Consider the following 23,070-nt stretch of genomic DNA (forward strand, 5'->3'; position numbering starts at 1 on the left):
CTCCTATACCTTTTTTTTGTGGCGAGCAGGAAAAACACATTTTCATTCCTTTTATGTCCTTAAGAGAAAGAGGCTAACAGAGGAGGAGGGTGCACATGTTGGACTGCATGCATATGAATGAAATAAGCTTATGAATATGGTGGTCCTCTGTAGCTCAATTGGTAGAGCATGGCGCTTGTAACGCCAGGGTAGTGGGTTCGATCCCCGGGACCACCCATACATAAAAATGTATGCACACATGACTGTAAGTCGCTTTGGATTAAAGCGTCTGCTAAATGGCATATTATATTATTATTATATTATAATATCAGACACATCTGTGAAAGGGTGCCTTGGATATTACACCAGGGCTAATACAAAAGACTGGGAGGAGGAGGAGAAAATCATCAAACACAGAAATAGGGAGAAACTTGGAGGAGAGCAGGAGAGATAACCTTATCAATTGTATACACAGGCTTATATAATCAATAATGGGCAGATGAACCAATGGGGACACAGTGTGGCACATGTATGTAGACTGGTCTGTGAAGCATGTATCTGATGATTGATATGATTTGTCTCATACACCTACCGGTGCCCAGCCCACATGGGCTTACAAGACACTACAGAACAAAATAACATTTGACAAATTATACGCATACATAAACCATTGCAAGTACAGCTACCATCTAGCCACACTACACAAACAGTACATTTCTCCTTATTCTCCAGGCATTGTGAACAAACTGAGCAATCTCAAACACGCCCTGTCTGAAACAAAATTGAAGCCTCTGCTCATCCCGTAACCAGAATACATCAGGTTTATCACCAAAAAAGATGTTCTCAGATCATCATACAGAGGGCAATAAAACACTAAATGGATTTCGTTTTCGATTTCTCCAAGATCACACAGTAGCCAAATTCTCTCCTCTTCAGGCACTCTGTTAAATCTACCCGTCTCTATAGCCAGAGGGAGGGTGCCGGATCTGAGTTGTGCACAAGCTGACCTTTGGCTTTTTGTTAGGTTCAAGCGGACATATGGTTCAGGGGTGTAGTTCTCTTTGATGAGAGTGTACGTTCTAAGTTTAGGTTTAAACCAAACATCAACTGTCCATTTTTCCTTGTGGATCAGAAAAAGTGTGTCCTTGATTTGGTTAACACCACATGGTAATTTGTTCCTGAATATATACTGCAAATCAGTTTCCCAAAAAATAGATAACAATTCTCTAGCCCACGGATAGTTATGAGTAAAGTCCCAGTCAAATACTTTTTTTGGTGATTCTGTGTTCTGGCATTTTTGTTCCACAGACGTCACCTTTTTCCTAACCACACATGGTTCCCAACCCATATCTCCACAGATGGCCAGGTTTGGAGTCAGTTTGCACACACCAAGAAAGCAGCGGATTGCTCTATTTTGAACATTGTTACAATTGTGTATCATTGCATTAATATGCTTCTGAGCAGCTGCCTTCATCCCCAGTCTTCTGTAGTTATTGTTATGTACAGTAGTAGGTTCCACTGCCATGAAATTTTCCTGCTTTGCCTCTGCTTGCCATTCTCTGTGTGTAGTGGAGATGTGACTGTCCCTTGTAGACTACTTCTGGCCAGATTAGCATCAATGCGCATTCAAGCGGGGGAAGTGCCCAGTGTTGGGGGAAGGGAAGCCTCCAAGTCCCCTCTCTGCCTTCCCAAGTGTCACGGATTCTGCCGAGGCTGCTCCTCCTCCTTGCTCGGGCAGGCTTCGGCGTTCGTCGTCCCCGGAGTACTAGCTGCGGCCGATCGATGTTTCGGTGTTTGTCTAGTTTAGTCTGTACAACAGCTCTCTGTTGTACATATGTGTATTAAAGTTGTGTTTCCAGAGGTTTCTTCTCACTCCCAGCATAAGGCGCTAGTAGATTCAGGCACAGCTGGGAATTTTATCGATCGCCATTTCACATATAAGTTAGGGATCCCTATTGTACCAGTCGATGTGCCCTTCCCCATCCATGCCCTAGATAGCCGTCCTTTGGGGTCGGGATTGATTAGGGAGGTCACAGCGCCACTTAAGATGAAGACGTAGAAGGGCCATGAGGAGATTATACAGTTGTATTTGATTGACTCTCCTGCGTTTCCTGTGGTGTTGGGGCTTCCCTGGTTAACATCTCATGACCCCAACATTTCATGGCAACAGAGGGCTCTCAAGGGATGGTCTGATCAGTGTGTGGGGCGGTGAGTAGGTGTTTCCGTAGGGGCAACGACGGTGGAAAGTCCGAACCAAATGCCCACAATGCACATTCCTCCTGAGTATGCCGATTTGGCACTCACCTTCTGTAAGAAGTAGGCGACTCAATTACCACCTCATCGACAGGGGGATTGTGCGATAGACCTCCAGGTTGGCGCTGCGCTCCCTCGTAGTCATGTGTATCCTCTGTCTCAGGAGGAGACGGCAGCTATGGAGACATACGTCACCGAATCCTTGAGACAGGGATACATACGGCCGTCCACTTCCCCTGCGTCCTCGAGTTTCTTTTTTGTGAAGAAGAAGGATGGGGGTTTACGCCCGTGTATTGATTACCGTGGTCTCAATCAGATTACAATTAAATACAGCTATCCTCTCCCTCTGATTGCTAGTATGACGGAGTCATTACACGGGGCGCGATTCTTCACAAAATTGGATCTCAGGAGCGCTTACAACCTGGTGCGCATTAGGGAGGGAGATGAGTGGAAGACAGCATTCAGTACTACCTCGGGTCACTATGAGTACCTCGTCATGCCATACGGTTTAATGAATGCTCCTTCAGTCTTCCAATCATTTGTGGACGAGATTTTCCAGGATTTGCATGGACAGGGGGTAGTGGTGTATATTGATGACATTCTAATATACTCTGCTACACGAACCGAGCGTGTGTCCCTGGTACGTCGGGTGCTGGGTAGACTGTTGGAGCATGACCTGTATGTGAAGGCGGAGAAATGTCTGTTTTTCCAGGAGTCCATCTCCTTCCTGGGACATCGGTTGTCCGCGTCAGGGGTGGAGATGGAGATTGACCGCGTTTCAGCCGTGCGTAATTGGCAGACTCGGTTAAGGAGGTGCAAAATTTTTGGGGTTTTGCCAATTACTACCGGAGGTTTATCCGGGGCTTTGGACAGGTAGCAGCTCCCATCACCTCCCTGCTAAAGGGGGGCCCGGTGCCTTTGCAGTGGTCGGCTGAGGCGGACAGGGCGTTTAGACATTTGAAGGACCTGTTCACCTCGGTTCCGGTGCTGGCACATCCGGATCCCTCTTTGGCGTTCCAAGTTGAGGTGGATGCGTCCGAGGCGGGGATCGGTGCTATACTGTCTCAGCGCTCGGGCACGCCTCCAAAACTCCGCCCCTGTGCTTTCTATTCTAAGAAGCTCAGTCCGGTGGAACGCAATTATGACGTGGGGGACAGGGAGCTGCTAGCGGTGGTTCAAGCCCTGAAGGTGTGGAGACATTGGCTTGAGGGGGCTAAACACCCTTTTCTCATTCTGACTGACCATCGTAACCTGGAGTACATCCGGGCAGCGAGGAGACTGAACCCTCGTCAGGCTAGGTGGGCCATGTTTCTTGCCCGGTTTGTATTTAAGCTCACTTATATCCCAGGGTTATATGCGATATGACACAGAGAGCCCACTCCCATACTTCCGGAGTCTTGTCTAGTGGCACCGGTGGTGTGGGAGGTCGACGCGGAAATCGAGCGGGCGTTACGTACCGACCCTACTCCCCCAGAGTGTCCAGAGGGGCGGAGGTACGTGCTGCTCGAGGTACGTGATCGACTGGTATATTGGGCTCACACGTCACCCTCCTCTGGTCATTCTGGTATTGGTCGGACGGTGCACTGCCTTAGCGGGAAGTACTGGTGGCCCACCTTAGCTAGGGACGTGAGGGTTTACGTTTCTTCCTGCTCGGTGTGTGCCCAGTGTAAGGCGCCTAGACACCTGCCCAGAGGGAAGTTACAACCTCTACCCGTTCCACAACGGCCGTGGTCTCACCTGTCGGTGGATTTTGTCACGGATCTTCCCTCCTCCCAGGGGAATACCACGATCTTGGTCGTTGTGGATCGGTTTTCTAAGGCCTGCCGTCTCATTCCTATGCCAGGTCTGCCTACAGCCCTACAAATGGCCGACGCCCTGTTTACTCACGTTTTCCGGCACTGCGGGGTGCCTGAGGATATAGTGTCTGATCGGGGTCCCCAGTTCACCTCTAGAGTTTGGAGGGCGTTTATGGAACGTTTGGGGGTCTCGATTAGCCTTACCTCGGGTTTTCACCCTGAGAGTAATGGGCAGGTGGAGAGAGTAAACCAGGATGTGGGTAGGTTTCTGAGGTCCTATTGCCAGGACCGGCAGGAGGAGTGGTCGGGGTAAATCCCCTGGGCAGAGATAGCCCAAAACTCACTCCGACGCTCCTCTACTAATCTTACGCCTTTTCAGTGTGTGTTGGGTTATCAGCCGGTTCTGGCACCCTGGCATCAGAGCCAGATCGAAGCTCCTGCGGTGGATGAGTGGTTTCGGCGCTCGGAGGAGACATGGAACGCTGCGCATGTCCATCTGCAGCGTCCATCAGACGGCAAAAGGGTCCGGTTTATGCACCGGGAGATCGGGTCTGGCTCTCGACCCGAAACCTGCCCCTTCGCCTGCCCTGCCGGAAGCTGGGTCGGCGGTGTGTGGGGCCATTTAAAGTCCTGAGGAGATTGAACGAGGTATGTTATAGGTTACAACTGCCCATTAATTACCGCATTAACCCCTCGTTCCATGTGTCTGTCCTCAGGCCGGTGGTAGCTGGTCCACTCCAGGAGAATGGGATACGAGAGGCTCCTCCGCTCCTACTAGACATCGAGGGGGCTCCGGCGTACTCAGTCCGTTCCATCGTGGATTCGAGGCGTCGGATGGGGGGTCTGCAGTATCTCGTGGAGTGGGAGGGGTACGGTCCGGAGGAACGGTGCTGGGTCCCTAGGAGGGACATCCTAGATCCCTCCCTGTTGAGGGATTTCCACCGGAGTCATCCGACTCGCCCTGCTCCGCGTCCTCCTGGCTGTCCCCGAGGCCGGGGTCGGCTCACGGCTGGAGCCGCGCGTCAAGGGGGGGGGTACTGTCACGGATTCTGCCGAGGCTGCTCCTCCTCCTTGCTCGGGCAGGTTTCGGCGTTCGTCGTCCCCGGAGTACTAGCTGCTGCCGATCGATGTTTCTGTGTTTGTCTAGTTTAGTCTGTATTGTTTACACCTGTTCCCCATTATGTTTGATTGTATGCCATATATTTACCCCTGTCTCTCATTTGGATTTTGTGTGTGATTGTTTCTTTGTGACGTGTGTCGTTGGTGAGCGGGTTAGTTCCTCCCTGTGTGGAGGTATTCTGTTTCGTGTTCTTTGCATTCTGAGTAAAGTACGTTTCCGAGAGTTCTGTGTCCTGCGCCTGACTTCTTCCACCGCATTTCACTGACATTCGTGACACCAAGAAGGTACATTTACACTGTTCACACACAGCCAGCTGCTGACCCACATCAGTTATTGAGGAGTAGAGTGAGATTGGAAGGGGGAAAGAGAGTCATGATTCATTGGGATTCATAACAGATTAACTGATGGTGTCAGAAATGTTTATTTAAAATCATGTTTTTGCATCAGCACGCAGGGAGACACATGGTTGGAAGACTTCATCTGCTGCTCTCTCAACGCATTTGGCCCATTTCACTGCAGGTGTATAACTGTAATGAAACACTGTCTGATTCCGTGTGACTATACCCTGAGGAAAAATATAAAAAAGTATTCACCTTATGCTTCACTATGGTCTTCCCAGCTACGGCTGTTAGTTTCTCACATGTCAAGCCTGAGCCTTAATCTCACATAGATCTGGAGGTGAGACACATGATAGCTGCTGTGATGTGACTAATATCTGCCTGGCAGAGGGAAAGAGTGATGCATTGCACCTAAAGCAATCTCACAATCTCACAGAGAGAGAAGCCTAAGTACAGTATCTAGCTATCTGGCAGATGAAGGTTGTGGCTCGTGCTGAGCCATAGTTGTACCTCCCAGAGGGGATCTTGTATGACAAGGCTTATTTTGATGTAGATCATTGTGTAATTATGCATGTACTCATTTGCATATCCCAGGCTTTCCTATGCTGGGTCGATCCAGACGGCTGTTAGTAGAATAGTGTGAAAGAAAATACTATTATGGGATTTACATTTTTAAGCAGTGTCACTTGGCCTTGGGCCTGCACATGTCCACAGAATACTGATCGATCGGATGAGAGGAGGAAGTGCCTTTGAATTGGCACCCAGAGATCCCGCATTGTTGCTGTGATCTTTGTTTCTGAGCAGCGCTGTCTGTGTTATAAAGCGAACCTCTCCCGCAGAGCTGGGAGGGAGTGCAGAGATACAGCATTTGGAGGGCATCGACTATACCACAGGAGAAGATCATTTTCATTTCTCCAACAATGACTCCTCAGTTTCCATTATTCTTTATTTGTACTGTCTTTACTTTTATTCTATCATTCAGTCGGTTGGACATCTCCCAGTCTTCCGTTTGCCCTCCCCTCTATGATTTCCAGTAATGTACAATTCCATGATGCTGAGACTCAGATTTTCACTTTAAAAATGTATGCCAAACAAAAACCAATGATTGCAAAGTTAAACAAACCATCCCATCTAGCACATTTCGTTCCTTGGAAGTTGTGGGAATGTATGTTTTTGGTTTCACATTGGTTGTGGGAACGAAGCAATACGTTTCCTGACTGGTAAAATTGAAAGTTTTTTTAACATTCTGAGAACAGAAGTGAACATTTCGCCTGTTCTGGGAATGTTTTTTTTAGGTTGCAGGGAGGTTCTGAGAACGTTTTACTCTAGTTCCTTGAAAGTTTCCCTGGGAGGTTTTATTAAATATTATAGGTTATTTTGAGATTTTTTAATAACTTTCTTAAAACTTTCACTGAATGTTTCAATAAGACATTTCTATTTTTATTTTGATAATATTTTTATTACATTTTCACAATTATTCCTGCACAATAAGATAATATACAATTGAACAATAATTCATCCTACAGGACCCCTCACCCAATTTCCCATCTACCCCACCCTCCCTCCCACCAACCCATATCTTCCCATGGATGGGAAAAGAGCAGACAAATCATAACAGCAAGTGATAAACATAAAAAATAATAACACAAGAAACCAAGCAAAACCAAACAAACCAAACAAATAATTATAATAATTATAATAAAAGCAAACGAAGAAGATAGAAGTACACTAATTGGTCTACATTTAGTGGTAGATTTCAATTCATTTATTTATTTTATTTATCAGAGTCACCCATCTACATAGATTCTCAGTTAGTAAACACAGTTATTTTTAGGGACTATACAAATTCATACATTAAACTCTTTATGTTGAACATAATCCATGTATTCTGCCCATATATATTCAAATATCCTGGGTTTGCCTCATATATTATAATGCACGCAATCTAGGAGAACATAGCTCGATAATTCTACAAACCAATGGGCAACTGTTGGAGGATCGGGTGATTTCCAGTGCAGAGCAATAAAAAAAATGCCACTATAAGGGCTAAATTATAGAACTTCTGTTGATAGAAGTCGCCAATGTCTGTATTGCCCAAAATACATATACACTTCTCAAAAACATAAAGGGAACACTAAAATAACACATCCTAGATCTGAATGAATGAAATAATCTTATTAAATACTTTTTTCTTTACATAGTTGAATGTGCTGACAACAAAATCACACAAAAATTATCAATGGAAATCAAATGTATCAACCCATGGAGGTCTGGATTTGGAGTCACCCTCAAAATTAAAGTGGAAAACCACACTACAGGCTGATCCAACTTTGATGTAATGTCCTTAAAACAAGTCAAAATGAGGCTCAGTAGTGTGTGTGGCCTCCACGTGCCTGTATGACCTCCCTACAACGCCTGGGCATGCTCCTGATGAGGTGGCGGATGGTCTCCTGAGGGATCTCCTCCCAGACCTGGACTAAAGCATCCGCCAACTCCTGGACAGTCTGTGGTGCAACGTGGCATTGGTGGATGGAGCGAGACATGATGTCCCAGATGTGCTCAATTGGATTCAGGTCTGGGGAACGGGCGGGCCAGTCCATAGCATCAATGCCTTCCTCTTGCAGGAACTGCTGACACACTCCAGCCACATGAGGTCTAGCATTGTCTTGCATTAGGAGGAACCCAGGGCCAACCGCACCAGCATATGGTCTCACAAGGGGTCTGAGGATCTCATCTCGGTACCTAATGGCAGTCAGGCTTCCTCTGGCGAGCACATGGAGTGCTGTGCGGCCCCCCAAAGAAATGCCACCCCACACCATGACTGACCCACCGCCAAACCGGTCATGCTGGAGGATGTTGCAGGCAGCAGAACGTTCTCCACGGCATCTCCAGACTCTGTCACGTCTGTCACATGTGCTCAGTGTGAACCTGCTTTCGTCTGTGAAGACCACAGGGCGCCAGTGGCGAATTTGCCAATCTTGGTGTTCTCTGGCAAATGCCAAACGTCCTGCACGGTGTTGGGCTGTAAGCACAACCCCCACCTGTGGACGTCGGGCCCTCATACCACCCTCATGGAGTCTGTTTCTGACCGTTTGAGCAGACACATGCACATTTGAGGCCTGCTGGAGGTCATTTTGCAGGGCTCTGGCAGTGCTCCTCCTGCTCCTCCTTGCACAAAGGCGGAGGTAGTAGTCCTGCTGCTGGGTTGTTGCCCTCCTACGGCCTCCTCCACGTCTCCTGATGTACTGGCCTGTCTCCTGGTAGCGCCTCCATGCTCTGGATACTACGCTGACAGACACAGCAAACCTTCTTGCCACAGCTCGCATTGATGTGCCATCCTGGATGAGCTGCACTACCTGAGCCACTTGTGTGGGTTGTAGACTCCGTCTCATGCTACCACTAGAGTGAAAGCACCGCCAGCATAGGAACTGAGAAGTGGTCTGTGGTCACCACCTGCAAAACCAGTCCTTTATTGGGGGTGTCTTGCTAATTGCCTATAATTTCCACCTGTTGTCTATTCCATTTGCACAACAGCATGTGAAATGTATTGTCAATCAGTTTTGCTTCCTAAGTGGACAGTTTGATTTCACAGAAGTGTGATTGACTTGGAGTTACATTGTGTGGTTTAAGTGTTCCCTTTATTTTTTTGAGCAGTGTATAAGGGGACCTTGGTAACACCAAGCACTGATAGAAATTAATTTCCTTAGGCATTAATCATGCAAACACATGTATTTTTTATTGTGACACGGCATCAGTGAGATTCAAACCTATAATCTTCTGTTCTCTATCCATGGAATTAGGCCCCTGTGCCACCAGGATGAAGCCAGCATCCCATGTCTTTTTACACATACAAAGCTGTTAATTTTAGTCTATTCAAACAGACCCCATTTGAAAGGAAACAAGTACTCATTGGCCACACCTGATCTTAATTAGTGGGCACGGGCAACATACCTGAACACACTTAACAAGATAGAGGAGTTTTGTTGATGCTGAGAAAGGAATATATGTTTTTTTCTCTGAACACTACTAAGGTTTTGTGTTTTTTATGGAAAGTTTTTTTTAAAGTTCTCAGAACAATTTGAGAACATTACTTTAAATAGAACCATGAGGAAGCCTTTAGGAAACGTTATCCCGAAGTACTGAATATCCCATAGAAGAACGTTGTTTCTTAAAGCTGCAATATGTAACTTTGTGGACGACCCAACCAAATTCACATAGAAATGTGAGTTATAGATCTGTCACTCATTGAAAGCAAGTCTAAGAAGTGGGAGATCTGTTCTATCTGCGCTATTTCTATGCCTCACGTTCTTAAGTTTCATTTTTGCGTCTTTTACTTTCAGTTTTGTACACCAGCTTCAAACAGCTTAAAATAAAATATTTTTGGTTATGGAAAATATTTTCACAGCAGATTAGATGGTACAATGATTCTATACACTATGCGTGCTTGTTTTGTCACATGAATGGAAATTAGGCGAACTATTAGAAACCAGGAATGGTGGAGCGATTTCTGCATAGTGCAGCTTTAATGTTCTCTGAACTATTTGAAAACATTCCCAATGTCAAATCAGTTGGAGAACGTTTCTAGAAAATTACCAAAATTGAAATGAAATATGTTTTAACTTTTAGGAAACGTTCTGTTAAAGTATGAAATACCAAGAAAATAACATTTTTTTTGTGAAGTTACCTAAATGTGCTGAGAATGTTCCAAAGCGAAGCAACTATCCTGTACCATTCCCTGAAAGTCGTTGGACGGTTGTGTACAAAATATAACCATAGGACAACCACGCTCTCACCAAGCTCTAAGAAACATATAGTTCTCAGAACGTTATGTGCTAGCTGGAATACAACTATATGCACTAAAACACATTTCCTTGTTAAAAGTAGTTATTATGCATATAGTTGTATGGTTTGTTTCACTTTGCAATCATTGGTTTTTGTTTGACATACATTAAAGTGAAAGAGCTGAGTCTTAATAATGATAATATGCCATTTAGCAGACGCTTTTATCCAAAGCGACTTACAGTCATGCGTGCATAAATTATTATTTTTTTGGGTATGGGTGGTCCCGGGGATCGAACCCACTACCTTGGCGTTACAAGCGCCGTGCTCTACCAGCTGAGCTACATAGGACCACGTCTTAGCATCATTCTGTTAGCTTGGAATTGACCTGATATACAGTTGAGGTCGGAAGTTTACATACACCTTAGCCAAATACATTTAAATCAGTTTTTCACAATTCTTGACATTTAATCCTAATAAAAATTCCCTGTCTTAGGTCAGTTAGGATCACCACTTTATTTTAAGAATGTGAAATGTCAGAATAATAATAGAGAGAATGATTTATTTCAGCTTTTATTTCTTTCATCACATTCCCAGTGGGTCAGAAGTTTACATACACTCAATTAGTATTTGGTATGCTGCCACCTCCGTGCTTCACGGTTGGGATGGTGTTCTTCGGTTTGCAAGCGACCCCCTTTTTCCTCCAAACATAACGACGGTCATTATGGACAAACAGTTCTATTTTAGTTTAATCAGACCAGAGGACATTTCTCCAAAAAGTACGATCTTTGTCCCCATGTGCAGTTGCAAACCGTAGTCTGCCTTTTTTATGGCGGTTTTGGAGCAGTGGCTTCTTCCTTGCTGAGCGGCCTTTCAGGTTATGTCGATATAGGACTCGTTTTACTGTGGATATAGATACTTTTGTACCTGTTTCCTCCAGCATCTTCACAAGGTCCTTTGCTGTTGTTCTGGGATTGATTTGCACTCAGAAGCTTCTAAAGCCATGACATCATTTTCTGGAATTTTCCAAGCTGTTTAAAGGCACCGTCAACTTAGTGTATGTAAACTTCTGACCCACTGGAATTGTGATACAGTGAATTATAAGTGAAATAATCTGTCTGTAAACAATTGTTGGAAAAATTACTTGTGTCATGCACAAAGTAGATGTCCTAACCGACTTGCCAAAACTATAGTTTGTTAAGAAGAAATTAGTGGAGTGGTTGAAAAACGAGTTTTAATGACTCCAACCTAAGTGTATGTAAACTTCTGACTTCAGCTGCATACTGAACAAAAATATAAATGCAATATGTGAAGTTGGTCCCATGTTTCATGAGCTGAAATAAAAGATCCCAGAAATGTTCCATACACAAAAAAGCTGATTTCTCTCAAATGTTGTGCACAAATTTGTTTACATCCCTATTAGTGAGCATTTCTCCTTTGCCAAGATAATCCATCCACCTGACAGGTGTGGCATATCAAATCAAATCAAATCAAATTGTATTTGCCACATGCGCCGAATACAACAGGTGTAGACATTACAGTGAAATGCTTACTTACAAGCCCTTAACCAACAATGTGTAAAACAAAAAAGTGTTAAGCAAAAAAAATAAAGGCAAATAACTAAAGAGCAGTAGTAAAATCAAATGTACAGAAGGGAGGCTATATACAGGGGGGTCCCGGTGCAGAGTCAATGTGCGGGGTCACCGGCTAGTCGAGTTAATTTAGGTAATATGTAAATGTGGGTAGAGTTAAAGTGACTATGCCTAAATAATAAACAGAGTAGCAGCAGAGTAAAATTGTCCGGGTAGCCATGATTAGCTGTTCAGGAGTCTTATGGCTTGGGGGTAGAAGCTGTTTAGAAGCCTCTTGGCCCTAGACTTGGCGCTCCGGTACCGCTTGCCGTGCGGTAGCAGAGAGAACAGTCTATGACTAGGGTGGCTGGAGTCTTTGACAATTTCTAGGGCCTTCCTCTGACACCGTCTGGTATAGAGGTCCTGGATGGCAGGAAGCTTGGCCCCAGTGATGTACTGGGCCGTACGCACTACCCTCTGTAGTGCCTTGCGGTCGGAGGCCGAGCAGTTGCCATACCAGGCGGTGATGCAACCAGTCAGGATGATCTCGATGGTGCAGCTGTATAACTTTTTGAGGATCTGAGGACCCATGCCAAATCTTTTCAGTCTCCTGAGGGGGAATAGGCTTTGTCGTGCCCTCTTCACGACTGTCTTGGTATGTTTGGACCATGATAGTCGTTGGTGATGTGGACACCAAGGAATTTGAAGCTCTCAACCTGTTCCACTACAGCCCCGTCGATGAGAATTGGGGCGTGCTCAGTCCTCTTTTTTTTCCTGTAGTTCACAATCATCTCCTTTGTCTTGATCACGTTGAGGGAGAGGTTGTTATCCTGGCACCACACGGCCAGGTCTCTGACCTCCTCCCTATAGGCTGTCTCATCGTTGTCAGTGATCAGGCCTACCACTGTTTTGTCGTCGGCAAACTTAATGAAGGTGTTAGATTCGTGCCTGGCCATGCAGTCATGGGTGAACAGAGAATACAGGAGGGGACTGAGCACGCACCCCTGAAGGGCCCCCGTGTTGAGGATCAGTGTGGCAGATGTGTTGTTACCTACCCTTACCACCTGGGGGCGGCCCGTCAGGAAGTCCAGGATCCAGTTGCAGAGGGAGGTGTTTAGTCCCAGGATCCTTAGCTTAGTGATGAGCTTCGAGGGCACTATGGTGTTGAACGCTGAGCTGTAGTCAATGAACATTCATAGCATTCTCACATAGGTGTTCCTCTTGTCCAGGTGGGAAAGGGCAGTGTGGAGTGCAATAGAGATTGCATCATCTGTGGATCTGTTAGGGCGGTATGCAAATTGGAGTGGGTCTAGGGTTTCTGGGATAATGGTGTTGATGTGAGCCATGACCAGCCTTTCAAAGCACTTCATGGCTACAGACGTGAGTGCTACGGGTCGGTAGTCATTTAGGCAGGTTATCTTAGTTTCCTTGGGCACAGGGACTATGGTGGTCTGCTTGAAACATGTTGGTATTACAGACTCAGTCAGGGACATGTTGAAAATGTCAGTGAAGACACTTGCCAGTTGGTCAGCACATGCTCGGAGTACACGTCCTGGTAATCCGTCTGGCCCTGCGGCCTTGTGAATGTTGACCTGCTTAAAAGTCTTACTCACATCGGCTACGGAGAGCATGATCACATAGTCATCCGGAACAGCTGGTGCTCTCATGCATGCTTCAGTGTTGCTTGCCTCGAAGCGAGCATAGAAGTGATTTAGCTCGTCTGGTAGGCTTGTGTCACTGGGCAGCTCGCGGCTGTGCTTCCCTTTGTAGTCTGTAATAGTTTTCAAGCCCTGCCACATCCGACGAGCGTCAGAGCCGGTGTAGTACGATTCAATCTTAGTCCTGTATTGACTCTTTGCCTGTTTGATGGTTCGTCGGAGGGCATAGCGGGATTTCTTATAAGCGTCCGGGTTAGAGTCCCGTTCCTTGAAAGCGGCAGCTGTAGCCTTTAGCCCAGTGCGGATGTTGCCTGTAATCCATGGCTTCTGGTTGGGGTATGTACGTACGATCACTGTGGGGACGACATCATCGATGCACTTATTGATGAAGCCAGTGACTGATGTGGCGTACTCCTCAATGCTATCTGAAGAATCCCGGAACATATTCCAGTCTGTGCTAGCAAAACAGTCCTGTAGTTTAGCATCTGTGTCATCTGACCACTTATTTATTAACCGAGTCACTGGTGCTTCCTCCTTTAGTTTTTGCTTATAAGCAGGAATCAGGAGGATAGAGTTATGGTCAGATTTGACAAATGGAGGGCGAGGGAGAGCTTTGTATGTGTCTCTGTGTGTGGAGTAAAGGTGGTCTAGAGTTTTTTTTCCCTCTGGTTGCACATTTAACATGCTGGTAGAAATTAGGTAGAACGGATTTAAGTTTCCCTGCATTAAAGTCCCCGGCCACTAGGAGCGCTGCCTCTGGATGAGCGTTTTCCTGTTTACTTATGGCCTTATACAGCTCATTGAGTGCCGTCTTTGTGCCAGCATTGGTTTGTGGTGGTATATAGACAGCTACGAAAAATATAGAAGAAAACTCTCTTGGTAAATAGTGTGGTCTACAGCTTATCATGAGATACTCTACCTCAGGCGAGCAAAACCTTGAGACTTCCTTAGTATTAGATTTTGTTGCACCAGCTGTTATTACAAATAGACACAGACCGCCACCCCTTGTCTTACTGGAGTCAGCCGTTCTATCCTGACGATGTAGCGTATATCCCGCCAGCTGTATGTTATCAATGTCGTCGTTCAGCCACGACTCGGTGAAACATAAGATATTACAGTTGGTAGGATAACCGTAATCTTAGGTCGTCTACCTTATTTTCAAATGATTGAACATTGGCTAATAGGATTGATGGAAGAGGCAGTTTTCTCGCTCACCGTCGGATCCTTACAAGGCACCCCGACCTACGTCCATGATATCTCTGTCTCTTTCTCATGCGAATGACAGGGATTTGGGCCTTGTCGGGTGTCTGTAGGATATCCTTCGTTGAAGAAAAAATCTTTGTCCAATACGAGGTGAGTAATCGCTGTCCTGATATCCAGAAGCTCTTTTTGGTCATAACAGACGGTGGCAGAAACATTATGTACATAATAAATTACAAATAACGCCAAAAACACACATAATAGTAGAATTGGTTAGAGGGCTGTAAAACGGCAGCCATCTTTTCCGGCGTCATTCTTCCAAGCTGATTAAACAGTATGATCACTACACAGGTGCATCTTGTGCTGTTGACAATAAAAAGCCACTCTAAAATGTGCATTTTTGTCACACAATGCCACAGATGTCTCAAGTTTTGAGGGAGCGTGCAATTGGCATGCTGATTGCAGGAATGTCCACCAGAGCTGTTGCCAGATAATTTAATGTTGATACCATAAGCCAACTCCAATATCATTTTAGAGAATTTGGCAGTATGTCCAACCGGCCTCACAACCACAGACCACGTGTAACCACGCCAGCCCAGGACCTCCACATCTGGCTTCTTCACCTGCGGTATCATCTGAGACCAGCCACCCGGACAGCTGATGAAACCGAGGAGTATTTCTGTCTGTAATAAAACTAATTTTGATTGGCTGGGCCTGGCTCCCAAGTGGGTGGGCCTATGTCCTCCCAGGCCTACCCATGGCTGCGCCCCTGCCCAGTCATGTGAAATCCATAGATTAGGGCCTCATTTATTTATTTAAATTGACTGATTTCCTCATATGAACTGTAACTCAGTAAAACCGTTAAAATTGATGCATGTTGCGTTTATATTTTTGTTCAGTTAATTACTGACAAGGCTATCACATGACAACGAGGAATACAACACATGGCTCCTTTCAGGATCAGAATACACACACACATCATTGAGGATCACCTTGGGAGAGACTAAGGGAAGTTACCTAATGCCACATTTATATTAAATAATATACCCATCATGACGTGTTGACCCGAGATTCAAGGCTCCTATTGATCATGTTAATGTATCTGTAATTCACAGCCGTGGTTGCTGCTGAGCTGGCTCTGGGAAATTTGTCTATTAAAGGCCTCTGGGTCGTATTCATTAGGTACCAAACGGAATAAAACTGACTGAAAGAGGGAGGGACTGTATGAAGTTGTCCAATAAGAAACGCTTGTTTTTGTTTTCTGTTGCTGTTATGTATTGCTATGGTGTGCACTAATGAATACGACCCTGATGTAGTATTGTGTCAGCTTGTTACGGATACAGGTATCCTGTGTGTGTTTTTGTGTTTTTCCTCTCCTTCTGCCCTAATCACAGGTGTCCTTTATGTTCCTGATTGGTGGTCGTTGGGGTGTCCCACCTGTCCGACATCCGTTTGTCTGCTGATTGCTGAGGTGGACCAATCAGTGGACATTCCTCTGTATTGCACCACCTGTTTCTGGTTTTTCACTTACACCTCCCATTGTTTTAAAAGCCAGTCAGTTGTGTTTGTTGAGGGAGACAATTTCCATATGTGAGTATGGGTACTGTGGTGTCCTGTGTACGCACTCATTTGCTGGTTACTCTGTTTGGTAACTTTGTTGTGTGGTTCTGGGAAAAGGGGGATTTAAGCAAGTTGCCCTTGGGCATACATTACCCGTAGGAAGAAAATTGTCTAAAAACACTAGTTAGACCTAAGCGGACCACCCACTGTAATTTTTGTATGATTAACAGTAGCTTAGCGGTTCTTGAGGCAGGCAAGATCAGTTTTTTTTTTTACATTGTTTCATTTCTTGGGTCCTGCTCAGCCCTTTTTCCCAAACCTTTACCGTGTGTTCAAAATAAACATATTGTGTTTGACGGTAGTTTATGGTTGTCGGTGTATTTTTTGGTTCTCACTGTTTCCATGTCATGATTCTAATTTGCATTAATTATGTTACGGGTCTCTGTTCCATCCACCCTAGACTTTTAAAGCCACGGGGTTCGTAACACAGCTTCTAGTAGAATATCCAGGCTTCATGAGAATGTATGCTTTGGTTACCATTTCAACCCCACCCCCACACCAATGCAGCCCTTATTGGCCAGTCACACATGGTCATAGATAGGATATAAGACAGGAGATAGGAATATGTCCGGTCCAAATGTAATTAGTACTGTGTGGAAGGGCATCTCCATTGTTCAGCATTGCATATTCAATTTTTCAGGGAAAAGGATAACACAATTAGCTAGGATTCCTCAGTATTTAAAATCAGAATATTTACAGCCAATTTCAAATGTCAACAGGAATCCTTTCAACACTAGGCTACTTGTACAAATTTGTACAATAGATTTGAAAGTTACAACAACCCTCCACTTTATAACAATGTAACTCTCGTATAACGTACAATAGTGCAAAACCTAAACTGTACGTTGCCCCATACACACTCAGTATTTGAAAACACTGGGAAATATCTTCTCTCTTATTGAGCTTGCTGGCTTTTGAGGCAATAAAAGTGTCATAATCCCCATCTCCTCCACAGGCTTGTCAATGTCTATGAGCCTTGGTAACCTCTGTCTGCTGCAGTTTAGCAGAGGAGAAATATAACACAATCAAGGATGAAATGTCAGAGCAGCATTTGCCAGGCAGCCCTTGGCTGAAAATTAGATTTCTGGAATCAGTCAATGTGGGTGTACCTCCTCCACCCTGCCCCACTCCCCCTTCCTCTCATCTTCTGTCCCCTCCCTGGTCTTTCCCCCCTTGTCTCCCCTCCCTCCCTTGCTCCATCCCTCCCTCACCTTCCATCAGAAAGGCTTATTATTCAATTTACCTCAGACCGACTGACTGGTCTCAGGCTTTTTTTCAATTGTCCTTTTGCTTTTTTCCCCAGGATAACCTCAGGTCTTAAGTGGTGTTTTTGAAAAACAAAGCACAATATTTTCCTGGAAATTGGAATGAGGTAGAATTTAGCGGTCATCAGGGGCTAATGTTCTTGTGCTAAGATGCTTCAAGGCTCGCCGGTGAATACTGAGCGCTGTTGTCTCATTCACATTACTGACTTGTCTGTGAGACATAATGCTTTCACAATGACACAGAACTCCCTGGCCAGTCTGGGTATCTGAGCAGAGGCCTGTATCTGACACATTTATATGACAGTCATCATCTTGATGACTGTCATATGAATGTAAAGTAACCATTACACATCCCCATCCCTTCTTCTAAGCATTACACATCTCCATCCCTTCCTCTAAGCATTACACATCTCCATCCCTTCCTCTAAGCATTACACATCTCCATCCCTTCCTCTAAGCATTACACATCCCCATCCCTTCCTCTAAGCATTACACATCTCCATCCCTTCCTCTAATCATTACACATCCCCATCCCTTCCTCTAAGCATTACACATCCCCATCCCTTCCTCTAAGCATTACACATCCCCATCCCTTCCTCTGTAAGGATTCAGCATTTCCCTTCATAATCAAATTCTCAACACAATGTATCGTATGATATCAAAGCCTAGAATTTTGGGCACCTGCCAGTAAACTTCTTCCTGTGCTCAGCTATAATTCGGCATCAACAATAAAGTATTCATTGTAGCACTTCACACACACCTCTAATCTATGGGCTTCAGCACAACATCAGATCTTTTTTTTTTTTACATAAGTGGGCTTTTACCCAATGGGCTTTTGTGTCAACTCAGCCAATGCCCTCTAAAATCCATACCTGGGATACAAAAGTAGCTAAGCATCGGCTTAGGGAGCCAGGTGCAAGCCTTAAGTCACCAATCCATGCCATTGACATGGCTGGAAAACAGCGCCTCACTCAGCTGAATTATTTACATGTGGCTCAATAGGCCTGCTGCCTAACATCGCTGTAATAATCCCCCGTGGGTTACAGAGACTAGACTACTCTCCCACGACCTGTACATTCTGTATGAATGCTATTTTCTTTCCTATCATACTCTCAGCCCAACTACTTTATTTATTCATGGTCACATATTGCAGTGGTGGTGGTGGTGGGGAGCACACTGCACAGCTCTGCTGCTACTCCTCTAGATGTTAAAGATAAGACTTCAGCCTTCTGTAATATTTGCTGTTTCCAGATGCATTTTACAACCTAAATTGGAAAACTAAAGAAAAGAGGTGACTGTGGCGGTGCAGAGATGTTCTCGTACGAGTGCAGGTGTTTGTCTCTCCTGTATGATTTTTATTTAGATTCCAGTTGTCAAATAAACCCAGGCATCTTTTCTCCTCCTCCATTGCCCTCCGTCTCCACTCTTGGTTATCCCTCTTCAGAGACTGGAAGTGATTGATCTAATGCTCCTAACGCTGGATAACACCATGACCTAATTTCACTGCCTGCACACACTCAAATAATGATGCAACCTCAGGCCCTTTATTCAATCAAGAGCAGTTACGGTAAACCCTACCATATCCATACAATAAAGGCTAATGCAATAGAACAAAATACAGATCCCCCATAAGATACTGCAAAGCATATAAGCATCAATAAATTATTGAATTATCAAACAATCAGAATTATTGAGAAGACGTGCTTTAGCAGGAATTCGATTTCATCTGCACCAAGATGTACGTCTATTCATCCAAACTGGCACTATATTGAATACGTTCAAAACAAGGACAGAGAGAGAGCGAGAGAACAGCCTGGGTCATCATGGTGACTTTTTGGTCAGAGGAGACAGACAACTCCATGATAGAATTTCTGTAAACAACGGCTGTCTTTCTTTTAGCTGTGATGTTGTCCAGAGCTATTCTGCTTCATAGCACTACTTGTACTGCACCTACAACAACTACCTATACTAACACTACGAGCTACAACAACTACCTATACTAACACTACACTATGAGCTACAACAACTACCTATACTAACACTACACTATGAGCTACAACAACTACTACCCCCCATGGTGAAAATAATTGTTTTTGCCAACCCTACTACTACCAACAACACTCCCCTCCCAGATGCTATCAGAGTGGTGTGTGTGTGTGTGTGTGTGTGTGTGTGTGTGTGTGTGTCTGAAAGGCAGAACAAACCAAAGCAGCCAGTTTAGTTTCGAGAAACTCATCCACATCCAACTCTAACATTCGCCTTAGCACAAACGGGCGCCCAACCTGCCAATCCAAATCTGCGACCTTTGGTTTTTGGAAGCCGTGTACAGCGCTATGCGAGGGCATATGCGGAGGCAGTGGCAGTCTTCTATTCATGTGGTATTACTACCTGTGGACTGGTGCACTCTGGTCTCTTCCTGGCTGAGCTGCGGGCGCTCCCTCTGACAGACACAGCACAGCTCTTTAATTAGAGCACAATCAGTTTGAGCTAATGCCACTTCAATTATCTGCCAATAAACCCCATGGTTAAGACGGCAGGTAGCCTAGCGGTTAAGAGCGTTGGGCCAGTAACCAAAATGTTGCTGGTTAGAATCCCCGAGCCGACTAAGGGAAACATCTGTCAATGTGCCCTTGAGCAAGGCACTTAACCCTAATTGCGCCTGTAAGTCGCTCTGAATAAGAGGGTCTGCTAAATGACTAAAATGTAAAGACGGAGCAGCACTGTGGAGCCCACACCTGACAGAGAGAGAGAAGAGAGTGACAGTGGATGTCTGTCTGTGTGGAACTGGAGACCAATGTGAAGTAAACTGTGTGATACTTTGTAAAGGGCAAGGCCACCCCCATGATGACTAATGGGGTAGTGTCAGTCAGTCAGTTTCCCCTTGGCTGGCACGTCATAAAAAGCTTCCTGGAGTTAGGAGGAAAAGTGTGTTGTAGGGAGAAAGTGGCCCAAAGCTTTGTTCAGAGAAACATCTTCTTGTATGATACAATTATGGCACAGAGGGGATTTCCAGATGACCTCACTCGCATGTCTGAGAAACACACACATGTGGGAGGAGAATATGGTAGAGAAAAACAGCTTTTTTCCTTTGACTAGAGGAAAGGGTTACAGGGGTTGCTGTCATCAAGACTGCATCTGCCATCGAGGAATGTGCAACAGTATGACAAGGGAGTCCTATTGAGAGCCAATAGTTAACACAATGATAGAAAAAACATATTATATTTTATGTCATCTATTTCCCTGGGGAAATACATTATCTGTCAATCCACATCCATTCTGTCACCAACCTAAAATAAATGAATTGTTTTTTCTCTTTTCATTCCAGGAACAAAGCCTATCTTTCAAGGAACCTATCTTTTCGATTTCAACAACTTTGCATTTTCTTTAAATAAATCACCCTAGCAACCGACATATTTTATTTTCTTTCCTGCCATGTTTCAGAAATAAGTAATTAAGTCTAAGAAAGTACCCTAGCTCAATTAGCCAACCAAGCCAACCTCTGAGTATCCCCCAGGTGAATATCCTGTCTGGCAGGAATGATAAATTACCTGCACTGGACCACTAACAAAAACATAGAAGTTAGCATTTCCAACACATCATGTGCCCCCAGTCAGTCACAACACACAAACATAGAAGTTAGCATGTTTAACACAACACATTTGCCCCCAGTCAGTCACAACAAACAAACATAGAAGTTAGCATGTTTAACACAACACGTGCTCCCAGTCACTCACAACACAACACAAACAAACAGTGGTGACCAGAGGGAGGCTGTTGGGCTGTGGGGCATACCTGACCATGCAGAGTTTGGGCTCTGGTTGGTGGCCAGCAGTGTGATGAAGTCCTGGCAGGTGTTGGGCTGCAACAGGGGGCTGTCGTCCAGACAGAGGTCAATGATGAGGGCCACCGCCTTCTCACAGTACATGTCATGGTCCTTTCTCTCCTCCGCAGAACTCATCCTCCTACGGGAGTCCCACACAGTCTTTAGCTCTCATCCAGGACTGGAGAACGTGGAGGAGGGGTGGTGGTGGTGCTGCATAAAAAAATAGATGCTACTTGCCACTCTCCTCTTGTTGTAACTCACTCTGGCTCTCTCTGGCTCTCAGGCTCCTGAATGTACAGCCAGTCAGTATCAGTATGTGTGTCTGTCTGTGTGTGCGTGAGAGAGAGTGTGTGTGAGGGGGCTTGATGAAGCAGTGGGACCCCCCAGGTATTCCTGGAGCAGGAGTGTTGCATCATGCCATATCCATGCTTAGAAAGAGAGAGACAGAGGGTGGAGAGAGAGAGAGAGAGAGAGAGAGAGAGAGAGAGAGAGAGAGAGAGAGAGAGAGAGAGAGAGAGAGAGAGAGAGAGGAGAGAGAAAGGAGAGAGAACGAGTCTCTAGAGGTCTTTCTACAGACTGAGTGTATTTATCTTATGCACTCATGTGTAAGTAGATGTGTAGAAGAGTGTACATGTTACTTTGACTAGGGATGATAGGAGTCACTGTATTTCAACAATACAACTCAAATGGTGTTTAAATACTGTTCTCAAACACTGAACATGTCTGCACTTTTTTTTAACCATGCAGGTGTGACGCATGCAAATTAGTTCTAAATTATTCCAAATGTAAAAAATAAAATAAAAAGACATAAATGGAAGGTGCTCACATGAAAAAGGACTACTGTTTACTATAGAATACTACAGTACATACTATATACCTTTGTAGTAAACTGTGGTATACTGTAGAATACTATAATACACACTGTAGTATCCCTTGATCATGTGTATTCTTTAACATAGAATTGTGTAGTATACTGTATACTACAGTCCGCAAAAACCCTACAGTAAATACTACAGTAATGTCCACAAAAAGTTTTTTAACTAAAGTAATACTACAGTAATTAATTTGCATATACCCTGCCCATTGTCCTTCCCCATATCCCAATTTGTGCCACCAATAAGTTAGAAACCTACATGCCAAGTATAGACCATATATTGTGTTCAATACAGGTTACAGAAAAGAGCAGAAGCTCTGAACTATCCGTTCAGACTATAGTATACTACTATAGTATACTATAGTAATATCTGTAAAACACTACAGTATAGTTAATATTACAGTATACTACAGTCCACAAAAACACAGCAGTTTTTTTTTAACTATAGTATTACTACAGTATTATACTATAGTAAACTGTAGTCTTTTTTAATGTGGGTATTAATGGAAATAAGTATTTAAGTGTGAGACAAATATGCATATGAATTGTGGTACATGGTCTGAATCACATGTGATACATAAACAAATTAATCAAATTGGTGTTGCTTTATTAGGAAATCTATTCATTTCAAAAACTGATAATGACATCAAATACAGCTGTTAACCCACTCATACTGCACCCTGCTGGTGACATAATAGGTGTGAAAGCAAAGAGAGAGAGAAAAAAAGCAAGAGAGAGAGCGAGGGAGAGAGAAAAAGAAAGAGAGACAGAGAGAGAGAGAGCAAGACAGCAAC

At 44.6% G+C, this 23,070-nt stretch overlaps 1 protein-coding gene across 1 annotated transcript in view; it reads right to left on the bottom strand.

The window, feature by feature from the left end:
- Positions 1-21,537, bottom strand: part of LOC121578798 (synaptotagmin-6-like) — a 46,231-nt gene extending 24,694 nt beyond the window's left edge. Inside the window, exons 1-3 of the mRNA XM_045212711.1 lie at positions 21,372-21,537; positions 20,603-20,610; positions 19,968-20,019 (exon numbers count right to left, since the gene is read on the bottom strand). Coding sequence (XP_045068646.1) covers positions 19,968-20,019; positions 20,603-20,610; positions 21,372-21,537 — 226 coding nt within the window. The remainder of the gene's footprint in view (positions 1-19,967; positions 20,020-20,602; positions 20,611-21,371) is intronic.
- Positions 21,538-23,070: the final 1,533 nt, after the last annotated feature.

This window comes from Coregonus clupeaformis, unplaced genomic scaffold (assembly GCF_020615455.1).
Source record: "Coregonus clupeaformis isolate EN_2021a unplaced genomic scaffold, ASM2061545v1 scaf0043, whole genome shotgun sequence".
NCBI classification, from domain to species: Eukaryota; Metazoa; Chordata; class Actinopteri; order Salmoniformes; family Salmonidae; genus Coregonus; species Coregonus clupeaformis.